The following is a 12,458-nucleotide window of genomic DNA, read 5'->3' on the forward strand; positions in this document are numbered from 1 at the left end:
CATATATAAATATTTAATATATATACGTAAAAATGTACATGCATGTGTGTGTATTTATGTATGCATAATACATATACACAGCACACACACATATATATTATGTAGCAAAAACTGTTATTTTGGATGTGATTAATCCTGATTAATTGTTTGACAGCACTGATTCGAATATTTCCGTAATGTACCCTTGTAAATCCACATTTTTCTCTCTCTAACACTGTACCTTCACTCGTGACTCCTTCCTCGGCCTCTTCACCCTTCTGTTTATGGAAGTAACGAGAATTAAATTATTAACACATTAGACCAGTCAGTTTGCCATAAAGACACAGAATGAACAAGTACCTACCATTCAGCTGGAAAACCACTTTACAGCGTGACATTTTTATAAACAAAGGTACATTATGTATGTATGCATTTTCCTTATTATTTATGACAATAGATCAGTGTTGGGGAGAAACTGACTGAATGTGATGACACTAATTAACTAAGTATGACAATAGTTAAGTTGTTTTTTTAAGTAGTCTAGCTTTTCTGGTAACATCCAACAAACACAAGTGTAGCATGACCAAACACATTCACTTATGTGATATGTACTTTTGAGAAATGGTTTTATTTCTGTCTGTCAGTTCTGTCTTCAGTGAGGATCAGGCTAAGGTTTTTTTTTTTTTTTATGTTTTTTTTTTTTTTTTTAATTCTACCATTTAGATTAGCCAAAGATCAGCTCATGTACATTTACAATACTGTTCAAAATTTGGGCTTGGTAAGATTTTTAATGTTTATGAAAGTCTCTAATGCTTTACAAGGGTGCATTTATTTGATACAGTAAAAATACAGTAAAATCACTTATATCATGAAATATTATTGCAATATTATTGCTTTCCATTTTAGTGTTATAAAAATGTAATTTAATCCTGTGATCAAAACAGAATTTTCAGCGTCTTGCATTTATTAAAAAAAAAAAAGTTTTGTGATAATATGTGTAATAAATTGTATAAATGTGTTTACTGATTATAAAAAAAAAAAGATCCAAACTTTTGAACGGTTAAAATACTGTAATTTTTTTTTTATAATGGCTATATTTTATCTGAAAACTATGTAAAAGAAACATACACTTAAATAACTTCAATGTCATTGGAACTTGGTATTTCAAAATACTTCCAAAACCAGGCCAAATAAATCAACTTGAAATATTTTGGATCAGCTTCAGCAAATGCTCACATTCTACTGTTTTTGAAAATGTCATCAATTTGTATGAATTTGGAGTTTTCTTTTAAATTCCATGCAATTCTATTTAGGTCTGAGAATCATTACTTAAATATTGGTTATTTAAAAACAAACATCGCTCAGTTTTATATCATAACAACTTTTTGAAATTCTGAATCCCTGTAGTTTGCTTCTATTAACTTCCCCAACACTGTTCAATGGACATTTATCACATCACATTTATTGACTTCAACAAACTACACAGTTCTTTGAATATCTGTAAGATGACATATAACAACAGATGAGAGAAAGCATCCGGCACCCATTGAACTGCAACATTCAACAACATCACTCTTCTGAACACGCTCATGAGTTACTCCAACACCAACACAACAGACTGGAGCTTCACGGACATCTTAAACTGCTAATCATTTAGCCCTAGTTAATATTCATTAGTATGATGTGAATGAGTGGCTTATGGTGGACTGACAACATGACTGGTGGAAATGAATGATTAGTAAAGTACTTAGGTGGGAGAAGAATCAGACAGCAGAACCAAACAGACTTGGTTAAATGAAGGGGAGGAAAAAGACGTGATGCTAACAAGGAAACAAAAACAGAGAGAATGAAATCAAGGTAAAGAAGTCTCACCACATCAGCACAGAGCCACTCCTCAATGTCATCCATGACAGAGGACTGCGATACGGGGATCTATGGAGCAAAGCCATGGACAAACCAAAGACCCCCAAAGCCACGAAAGAACAAAAAACACCCCGACAAACGAAAACACAAACAATAAAATCACCAGAAGCTCTGAGAGGAAAATAACAACAACAGAAAAATGCTAAATCAACGTCAAACCGAGCCAAAACACACAATCCACACAACTCTCACACACACACACACACACACACAGAGAGCTGGAGAAACACTGCTTCACATGCTGTGACAGTAAAAAATGAAAAGACACTGAAGGAGAGATGCAGTGTGAAGCTTCTGAATCAACAGAGAAGTGTTTATCATTATGAATACAGGATTATGGTGAAAAAGGTCCTGAGAGAGAAGAGCGGCACACAAGCTCCCCCTACAGTGAACATTTCTCCATATTTTTTATTATTTTATTATTCAAAATATAACTTTTTAAACACTACCAGTCCAAAGTTTAGACAAAACCAATTATTTATTCAGCTGTATGAAATATGTTTTGTGGACATATTTAAATTTAAATGTCATTTTCTTATGTAATGTCTTAGTATGTATGTGTATGTAATACATATTTATTTATCTTAATGTTAGTAATGAGCAAAGAAATAATAAAAGCAGCTAAACTTGGAGGATAATATAATATAATATAATATGAATAACAAATACACATTAATTCATATTTATTTTGTCTCAGGTTATATTTTGGTTATTTTGTTAAGTTAAATCAGCTCAACTACACAGGTGTGAAGAGGACTTTCATTCAGATCAGAATGGTGTGGATTAATGATGTGAGGAGGGGAGTTTTTCTGTGTTATTATTGTCAGTAGTAGTGATGATGGAGATCATGTAGATGGAAAGGCTCTGACCACACAGCTGTCCAGTTTAAGATACGAAGGACCAAACTACTGGACAAGCATTAAGTGTATTCACACTGACAGCGATTTTATTTACACTACCCATTAAAAATTTGGGGTCGCTAAGATTGATTTATTTAATGATTATATACATTGATCGAGCAAAGATGCATTGAATTAATCAGTTACAGTAAAGAAATGTCTGATGTCATAAAACATTTCTATTTCAAATAAAGGCTGTTCTTTTAAACATTGTTTTCATCAAAGAATCCTGGAAAATAAAACTATTTTCAACATTGATAATAATAATAATAAATGTGTCTTGAGCAGCAAATCAGCATATCAGAATGATTTCTTAAAGGGGGGGTGAAATGCTCGTTTTCACTCAATATCCTGTTAATCTTACCTATATATATTACCTAACTATAGAGTAGTACTGCATCCTTCATAACTCCAAAAAGTCTTTAGTTTTATTATATTCATAAGAGAAAGATAGTCTGTACCGATTTTTCCCGGAAAAACACGACCGGCTGGAGGCGTGACGTGTGGGCGGAGCTAAAGAATCACGAGCGCCAGTAAGCTTTTGAGTTGAGAGCATGTGGAAACTGTGACATTACCGTGAGGAAAAAAAAAACATCATCCAAAACAAACCATGGCTTACAGTCAGATTCAGCCATTTATTTATGATCCAAAATCAGATCCAGAGGCTGAAACTGAACGAGAGCAGCAGCAGCAATGACTCGCTCGGTTCTCGGGTCTCGGCATGGGAGGGGACGCACTAACAAGGAGGCAGAGATATTTGAAGCAGTTTTACTCACCGCCTGCGGTTCCAACACACGATTGTGACCCTTTTTCGTTGGGATTGCATCATCCTTAAGAAATAAACGATACGCAAATCCGTTGTCAAACTGAGCCTTGTTTGTAAAACAAGCATCTTCGAAATGCAGGGAACAAACACAAACACTTGCACAACTCCGTTGATGCTCTGTAAAAATAAACTCCATCCACTGGTCCCTTAATGCTGTTTTTATTTGGTAATCTGTGCAGGGTTGTCTTGCCCTGGCAACCAAAAACACACTTCTTTTGTGACATTTCGCGACGCTCTCGCTCTGATCAGTGAATGTCTGTGCTCTCACTGCTCTGCTATACGGGAGCGCGCTCTTCCGGCAGAAGTGCCTTAGGACCCATATAAGGAAATTCTGCTCCATCTAACGTCACACAGAGCCATACTCGAAAAAAAACTTTCCGAAACTTGTGACAAACCGGAAGGAGTATTTTGGGAACAAAAATACTCCTTCAAACGTACAACTTAATTTTTTAAACTTTGTCCATGTTTAGCATGGGAATCCAACTCTTTAACAGTGTAAAAAACTCAGTATGCATGAAATAGCATTTCAACCCCCCTTTAAAATCATATGACAGAGGATTGGAGTAATGATGATGAAAATACAGCTTTAATCAAAGGAATAAATTGTATTTTAATATATACAGTCAAATAGAAAAAAGCTATTTTAAATTGTAAACATATTTATAAATATAATTTTTTTTTTACTATATATTCAGTGCATCATACTGTTGGGTGCCGTGATGTTATTGATGGGCTGAACACTAAACCTAACATTCTCCTGTGGGAGAAAGATCTTCATTTCTTATTGCTGTTGCAGCTCATTTGCATAAAGTTAAACTTTGTTGCACCACTAGACACATCCACACTGCATCGTCAACAGTCACTGTTGCTCATGTTACCTGAAATCAGCAGCTCTCAATAGAAATCAATGACTTCAGGGAACTTTCTTTCTGCGAATCTCTATCAGTGTGAATGTATTTTGAAACCCTGAGTTTGGAGCTGTACAGAACAGAGGATCCAGAACCTCCCATGAGCAGAGGGCTGGTTATAACGGAGTTAATTCATGTTAAAGTCCAGGGTCTAGCCAGTGTATGAAATGAAATGGATAAGATGAAATCTACCACTTTTATCCTGAAAAAGTAAGGGTTTCCTACCTGTGATGATCAATGAAAATTAGGTGATGAAGAAAGTCACAGTAAAAGGGACAGACCAAAGAAAAGAGCCTAGAGATGGCCCTAGAGCCTCTCAGGAGTTATTAGATCAGAGATGTTGAAAAAAAGGGGGGGAAAGGGGCTGCTTATTCCATACAATGAATAATAAAAACATGACTTGCTCACCAATGGATCCCGTGCAGTGAATGGGTGCCATCAGAATGGGAGTCCAAACAGCTGATAAAAACATCACAGTAATTCACGAGTAATCCACACTCCAGTGCATTAATTAATGTCTTGTGATGTATGGAGCAGCTCTCTGTATTTTGGCACTATACGGGTGCTGGTCATATAATTAGAATATCATCAAAAAGTTGATTTATTTCACAAATTCCATTCAAAAAGTGAAACTTGTATATTATATTAATTCATTACACACGGACTGATATATTTCAAATGTTTATTTCTTTTCATTTTGATATTTATAACTGACAACTAAGGAAAATCCCAAATTCAGTATCTCAGAAAATTTGAATATTGTGAAAAGGTTCAATATTGAAGAAACCTCTTGCCACACTCTAATCAGCTAATTAACTCAAAACACCTGCAAAGGATTTTAAATGGTCTCTCAGTCTAGTTCTGTAGGCTACACAATCATGGGGAAGACTGCTGACTTGATAGTTGTCCAAAAGATGACCATTGACACCTTGCACAAAGAGAGCAAGACACAAAATGTCACTGCCAAAGAGGCTGGCTGTTCACAGAGCTCTGTGTCCAAGCACATTAATAGAGAGGTGAAGGGGAGGAAAAGATCTGGTAGAAAAAAAGTGTATAAGCAATAGGGATAACCGCACCCTGGAGAGGATTGTGAAACAAAACCCATCCAAAAATGTGGGGGAGATTCACAAAGAGTGGACTGCAGCTGGAGTCAGTGCTTCAAGAACCACTACACAGACGTATGAGAGACATGGGTTTCAGCTGTCACACTCCTTGTGTCGAGACACTGTTGAACAACAGACAGCGTCAGAAGCTTCTATAGAGAAAAATTACTGTACTACTGCTGAGTGGTCCAAAGTAATGTTCCCTGATGAAAGTACATTTTGCATTTGCTTTGGAAATCAGGGTCCCAGAGTCTGGAGGAAGAGAAGAGAGGCACACAATCCACGTTGCTTGAGGTCCAGTGTAAAGTTTCCACAGTCAGTGATGGTTTGGGGTGCCATGTCATCTGCTGGTGTTGGTCCACTATGTTTACTGAGGTCCAAGTTTAACATAGCTATATACCAGGAAGTTTTAGAGCACTTCATGCTTCCTGCTGCTGACCAACTTTATGGAGATTTCATTTTCTAACAGGACTTGGCACCTGCACACAGTGTCAAAGCTTCCAGTACCTGGTTTAAGGACCATGGTATCCCTGTTCTTAATTGGCCAGCAAACTCGCCTCACCTTAACCCTATAGAAAATCTATGGGGTATTGTGAAGAGGAAGATGTGATATGCCAGACCCAGGAATGCAGAAGAGCTGAAGGCCACTATCAGAGCAACCTGAGCTCTCATAACACCTGAACAGTGCCACAGACTGATCGACTCCATGCCACACCGCATTGCTGCAGTAATTCAGGCAAAAGGACACCCAACTAAGAATTGAATGCTGTATAAGCTCATACTTTTCATTTTCATACTTTTCAGTTGGCCAAGATATATCTAAAAGTCCTTTCTTTGTATTGGTCTTAAGTAATATTCTAATTTTACTGCATTTGGGATTTTCCTTAGTTGTCAGTTATAATCATCAAAATTAAAAGAAATAAACATTTGAAATATATCAGTCTGTGTGTAATTAATGAATACTGTATATAAAAGTTTAACTTTTTGAATGGAATTAGTGAAATAAATCAACTTTTTGATGATATTCTAATTAAATGACCAGCACCTGTACATCAAGATGGATCTGTAGATACGAAGTGAATGTTAAATTTGATCAGGTCTTTGCTAGGTTAAGTGCTGTAAAAAAGGCTGCATGTTTGTAAAAAAAAAAAAAAACCATCATTAAGGCATTTTAACTTTAAACTATCACTTCTGAGAAAAATAATCCAAACACTTTCTCCAGTGAAAAAGTCTCTCCTGATTCAGATAAAATTACTTTTTCCTCAGAAAAAAAAAAACAATATTATGGACAAACAACTCATCAATAGCAATTATAATAATACTTTGAAGTTGTCTTAATGATGGATTCTTTCAAACACAGTTTTATAGTCTCTTTCAAACACAGTTTTCCCATTCATAAAATGTTAATTGATGGACTGGAGTGATGTGGATAACTTGTGGATTATTGTGATGTTTTTAATCAGCTGTCTGGACTCTCATTCTGACGGCACCCATCCACTCTATTGGTGAGCAAGTGATGTAAAGCTACATTTCTCTAAATATGTTCTGATGAAGAAAAAAAACCTCATCTACATCTTGAATTTAGGGTGAATGCATTTTCATTTTTGGATGAAGTTTTCATTTAAAGGTTCATCAGTTATCAATTTTCCTATAGAGAAAATGTATGTAGTTTTTACTTATTGAACTGTTGCACTATATACCACCTTTATAATGCTTCTGTGGAGTTTGACAGCTGTGGTCATTATAAACTCATGTAAGAGCTGTTTTCTTGAGAAAAGAACTTCGGAACGACCTGAGTTTAAGTAAATGCTCCTCCGCATATCAAATCAGGATCACCGCAGCAGGCTGTGAGAGAGCGCCTCTCCCTTTTACTGTGGGTGTATTTTAGTGGTGGTGGGAGGTAAGGGGTGGAGGTCGAGGGTTGTGGGTGGACACGGATGGGACAGTGGTTCTGGTGAAATCCTCACCATTCCTTGGGTAATGAGCCAGCTGTCTATGGGCTCCAACTCAGCGTTAGGACCTTTTACATTCGGCTAAATCAACAACAGAAAACACCTTAAAGATGTGAAGAAGAACAAAAGCACCTACCACAAACATAAAAAACCTCCATCTTCAGGAAAACTGAATCAGGTGTCATTTAAGGCAAGAGAAAGTAACTTTGAGTCAATGAACTAAGGTAGATGGGGTGGAAAAACAAACGAACAAAGAGAGGGAAAAAAAGAGGTGTAAACTTTGACCCATGGGCTGATTTGTGTGAATTGCAACTCTAAACCACATCCGTTATGTAACCTTGGCTGATTTCAGCACATGTATGTCTGTTACCAGAGATACAATCATAATGATTTCCTAATATCACTCTTGAAGATTTCATCATTCTTAATATTATGTTTATTCAAAAACATGCTTTTATGTTAAAATAAAAAACGGACTTATCTGCCTTAAATTCCCTTAGCAAAAACCACTAATAGAGTAATAAGGGATTTTATTTAAGGGTCAATGAGTTGGTGCTCCTATTGTGCCCAGATCTATAAATTTATTCATAAATAAATATAAAATGATGCACACACAATAACTCTAACAAACCACTTCACTTGAAGATGATCGTGTAAATTCAGTGTGAAGGTTTTTTTTTTTTTTTTGGCAAGATGATACAACCGTCCTGTGATATAAAAGCTCTAAAAGAGTCCCCATCTTCTGAGAAACAGTGCGGTCTAAGTTAAGTAATAACATGCAGTGATCAGAGAGTCTCATCAGCCATTAGCACCCCACAAAACCCAAACCCTTCATCACTCTTAATATACATGCAGTAAGAAACTCACCCCAGTGGCATTTTGCTGTCTGATATCCAAAGCAGACGCCAGGCTCACCAGAGCCTGAGGTTCCTCGTATTTAACGCTAGAAATAAGCAAAGAAAATAGTTTAGAGTTAAAGTGGTTTAACATAAAATGGTAATAGTGTGGTTTACAGTGGTGTGGAAATGGCACTCACTTTTTGCGCTGGTCAGCTAGAGAGCTGGACCTGGTGTGGGCGAACATGTCAAAGTCGTCCTGAGGGTTGTGAGCGCTCAGAGAGCTGAGAGTGCTGCTGACGCTGTCTGCACCCACTTCTACAGCCATAAAGAAAATCATGTTAAATACGTTTATGTATATGGTTTTAAATGAACTGATTTGAAGATTTATTGGCCACTATTTAGTCATCCTAATTAAGATGTGCACGTGGGACCCTCACCAAGTCCTGCCAGCTGTGTGGAGAGAGATGCAGCAGCAGCTGGAGGAGCAGAAGGAGGAGCAGAAGGAGGCTGCAGGGTGGATGTGGGTGTACGAGTGGGTGTTGTGCTGACCCGAGGAGTGACCACAGCTGGAGAAGCAGGGTCCAAATCTATGAGATTATCCCCTTCTGAAGCCTCATTCAGGACCTGTGAATTCACAACACACACGCAGTTATCAATCAGAATCAAAACAACTCTCTATTACTTCACCTGTTATATAGTGGCATTATAAATGCATACTAATATTGTAATACAGCTTGATACAGAAATGGGGGAAAAATTGTCCCTTTAATTAAATAATCAATATTTCCTGATTTGCAATACTTTTTAATTATTACCATCCATTAATCAAGTTAAATATAATAAACCTGAAAATGTTCATACACAGGTGAGGATTACACTTCTCTCAGACTTTTTTGTGTTATGGGAAAGCTGTAAAAATTGCTAGAGAAACAAGGCATATAACACCTGTATCGGACAGGACAATTAATGAAGACAGTGAGAAACAGTAGTTTTAGTTCTAGAGTTGACAGGCAATGCATTCTACTTCACTCACATCTACACAACAATGATGCATCATACTTGCCTCTTTCAGCTAAACATCATGCAAACGATAGAATGTAAAAAAAAAATAAATAAAGAGCATGCACTTAAGACGAAAATATTTTCACAAGACATATAGGTACCATACAAGAAACAATGAAATACTCAACAATAAAGACAAACAAACAAAAGCTGAACTTTTTTATACTGATACAGACAGTATTATGTGCGTTAAGAAAGCAGTACTGCAGTATCAAACTCACCCCGTTGTTTTGTGCTGCTCTGCCTACTCTGTATCTCTCATACCTGTCAGAACACAGAGCAGCGGCGAGATATCAAAAACACTCGTCACTATGGAGATGAAAGAAATGTTAATGTGTCTTCAGACCCCGTGCGCGCTGCTCGAAAGCAAAGGAAGGGAAATCAAAGGGAAGCCTGAGCTGAGTGCGGAGACGTTAAGTCAGAGCTTCCTCTGAGAGCTGTCAGATAAAGGCTGATGAGGGAAACTTTTGGTGACGGACACCTCTTCTCACCTCTCGTAGCGCAGGAAGATGTTGTTTAAATCATCGTTGACATGTAGCAGCTCTTCGGTGACCTCTTCGTTAGACACGCGAGAGATGAGCTCCACTACCCTATGCTGCATGGCTCGACACGTCCTGTTCAGCTCCTGACACACAAGATGCACTTCAGCTTTGCTGTTAATCTTATTAGTCTAGAACTGATTATTATGGAGCATTTCCAAGTCGAGTATCGAAAGGACATAATAATGTATATACAACCCAATATAATGAACAGGATCATAGGGATGCAGTAGATGAAATGGTTCTGTTTTAAAACACAATATCGTTGCACCCCCTTGTGGTGATGTTTTGGACTTTTTTTTATTACTATGGTCTTTTATTGTTTAGTATTAAGACCATGGAAAATTTTCTTAAGAAGAAAAGAGAATAGGATGTTGCATGCCGGATTAGAACCAATATACCCAACATGAGCACCACAGCTCAATATGTCCGAGTAGCTTTGCTAAGAACTAGGACACAGATCCATTGGATTTCATTTGTGTTCAACTTCTTGAAGTAAACATATGGGATCATTTATATACATAATCTCTGTATAAAAGATTTGAGGGCAGTGGGAAAACTCTTAGACCTGGAGTAGCTCAAGATCGGAGGTGTCTTCTTGGCCCGGCACCATCTCGGTCAGCATCTCCGACATCACTTTAACATTCCCACGCACAATGTCCAGCTCACTTCTCAGCCTTGCGATCTGTTCACACAAAGGAAACACTTCCAAATCAGTAAAAACAGCAATACTGTGAAATATTTCTACCATTTAAAATAACTGTTTTTTATGTGAACTTTTGCATGGAAGTTAGGAAAATGTTTAAGATTAAGATGATTTCTAAAGCATTATTTACAATAAATTGTTCTTAGCTGTAATGGTGCACACGAAAAGTGAAGCAAATATTTCTTTCACGTAGTGTTCCTGTGGCTCAAGTGGTAGAGCATTGCGTTAGCAGCGCAAGGTTGTGGGTTCGATTCCCAGAGAACATGTTAGGTAAAAAATGTTAGCCTGAATGCACTGTAAGTCACTTTGGATAAAAGCATCTGCTAAATGCATTAATTTAAATTGAATGGCTATAGATTACTTGCACAGCATTTTTGTGTCATTCGCACAAATAAAATCATCACATTTTCTGAAAAACTGGACTTGTCAAACAGGACGAAGCTCTTTATTGATTGGCTTGCGCGACAATAGGCACGTTTCCATTACAGATTTGGACCAAACTTTGGCAATATTTTATAAATGTCAATAAAAAAATATTGCTACATGATGGCATTCCTTTAACAAATATTATGCGACTAAAACGTAACCTTTTGCCTCTTCGAGATAAGTCATGGCATTAAGCCATTAAGCGATAAGTCATGGCGAGACATTTTGGTGGGGTTTGACTGTTTTTGGCTATATTTATTCAAAGGAGATGTATGTGTGTATCTTTACAGAAGCAGCACAGACAGCCACTTTAGAAACATGCGTGGCATGGCTGGATTCTGGAATAAACACAAGCACTGACTAGAGTGGCCGCAATCAGCTTCAACAGCCGTATTAGAGCCACACTGCAGAGCAGATGTGTGCACTGTAAATTGTCTAAGCATTTATAGAAGAAAAAGCCCCTTATACTGTAGAGCGGCCACGTATGATGAGTGTTGAAGAATGATCATATGACTTTTTACATACGCCATGTGACCCGAAAATGCGAAGAAAAAAAGTTTCCTTTGCAGTTTTGCAAATTATTCCTTTTTCAAATTGCCTGAAAAACCAACTCATGTGGGCTATAAAAACGTTTTTGCTAAATATTTGCACAATTTGGAAACACGCCTATTGTGTCGTGCGATTAGTTTCTCTCAAGTTTTTGCACGGAACACGCAATAGATGCATATATCACGTGTTTGCGGCAATCGCATCACCCAATTTGTATCATTAGCATTGTCTGGCTCGAATTCGTGTCCGTTCAATTCTTTGAATTGATTTTGTATATAATCTCCTCGTGTAAATAATTACATTTGCTTTTGGTGTGCTTGTACCATAACACCGTAGTGATGCTGCGGCCACAACACATGTTAAAAGCTTGCTTTTTCATGTTAATCAGAGTTTTTGACCTAACTAGCCATGACTGCGACATGCAAACTTTCTTTTTAGAAACGGTTTCTATTTCTGCGATGTAGCGCCTGGAACAACAACATGCAAACTATATGATAATCTCAAGTATTGATTATGTGTTGTATTCTAAGTTAAACAGGTCTAATGTGAGTTTGAATAATTTGCATGACATTATAGCTATACTGAAAACAACAACAGTTAGTTTACCTCAGTTCTTGAAAATAAATTAAAGCAAACATGCACGTTAAATCAGGGAACACAATATGAACCAACAAGCGTTTTCCATGAAAAAGATGATATCAGTCACTCAAGTATGTAAATGTAATGCTGTTAAAAGGTTTGATATTT

General features: G+C 37.1%; 1 protein-coding gene across 4 annotated transcripts in view; it reads right to left on the reverse strand.

Annotated features, from left to right (window-relative positions):
- LOC113046627 (TOM1-like protein 2) overlaps positions 1-12,458 on the reverse strand; it is a 35,284-nt gene that overhangs the window by 1,143 nt on the left and 21,683 nt on the right. The window contains exons 7-15 of one of the 4 annotated variants that reach the window (XM_026207480.1): positions 10,599-10,715; positions 9,983-10,116; positions 9,713-9,755; positions 8,867-9,053; positions 8,627-8,741; positions 8,458-8,533; positions 7,606-7,671; positions 1,852-1,911; positions 221-257 (exon numbers count right to left, since the gene is read on the reverse strand). In XM_026207480.1, the coding sequence (XP_026063265.1) occupies positions 221-257; positions 1,852-1,911; positions 7,606-7,671; positions 8,458-8,533; positions 8,627-8,741; positions 8,867-9,053; positions 9,713-9,755; positions 9,983-10,116; positions 10,599-10,715 (835 nt within the window). Of the gene's footprint in view, positions 1-220; positions 258-1,851; positions 1,912-7,605; positions 7,672-8,457; positions 8,534-8,626; positions 8,745-8,866; positions 9,054-9,712; positions 9,756-9,982; positions 10,117-10,598; positions 10,716-12,458 lie in introns of all 4 variants that reach the window. The other 3 variants (XM_026207479.1, XM_026207482.1, XM_026207483.1) reach the window with 3 other exon arrangements.

The sequence above is a fragment of the Carassius auratus genome, chromosome 28 (genome assembly GCF_003368295.1).
Source record: "Carassius auratus strain Wakin chromosome 28, ASM336829v1, whole genome shotgun sequence".
NCBI lineage: Eukaryota > Metazoa > Chordata > Actinopteri > Cypriniformes > Cyprinidae > Carassius > Carassius auratus.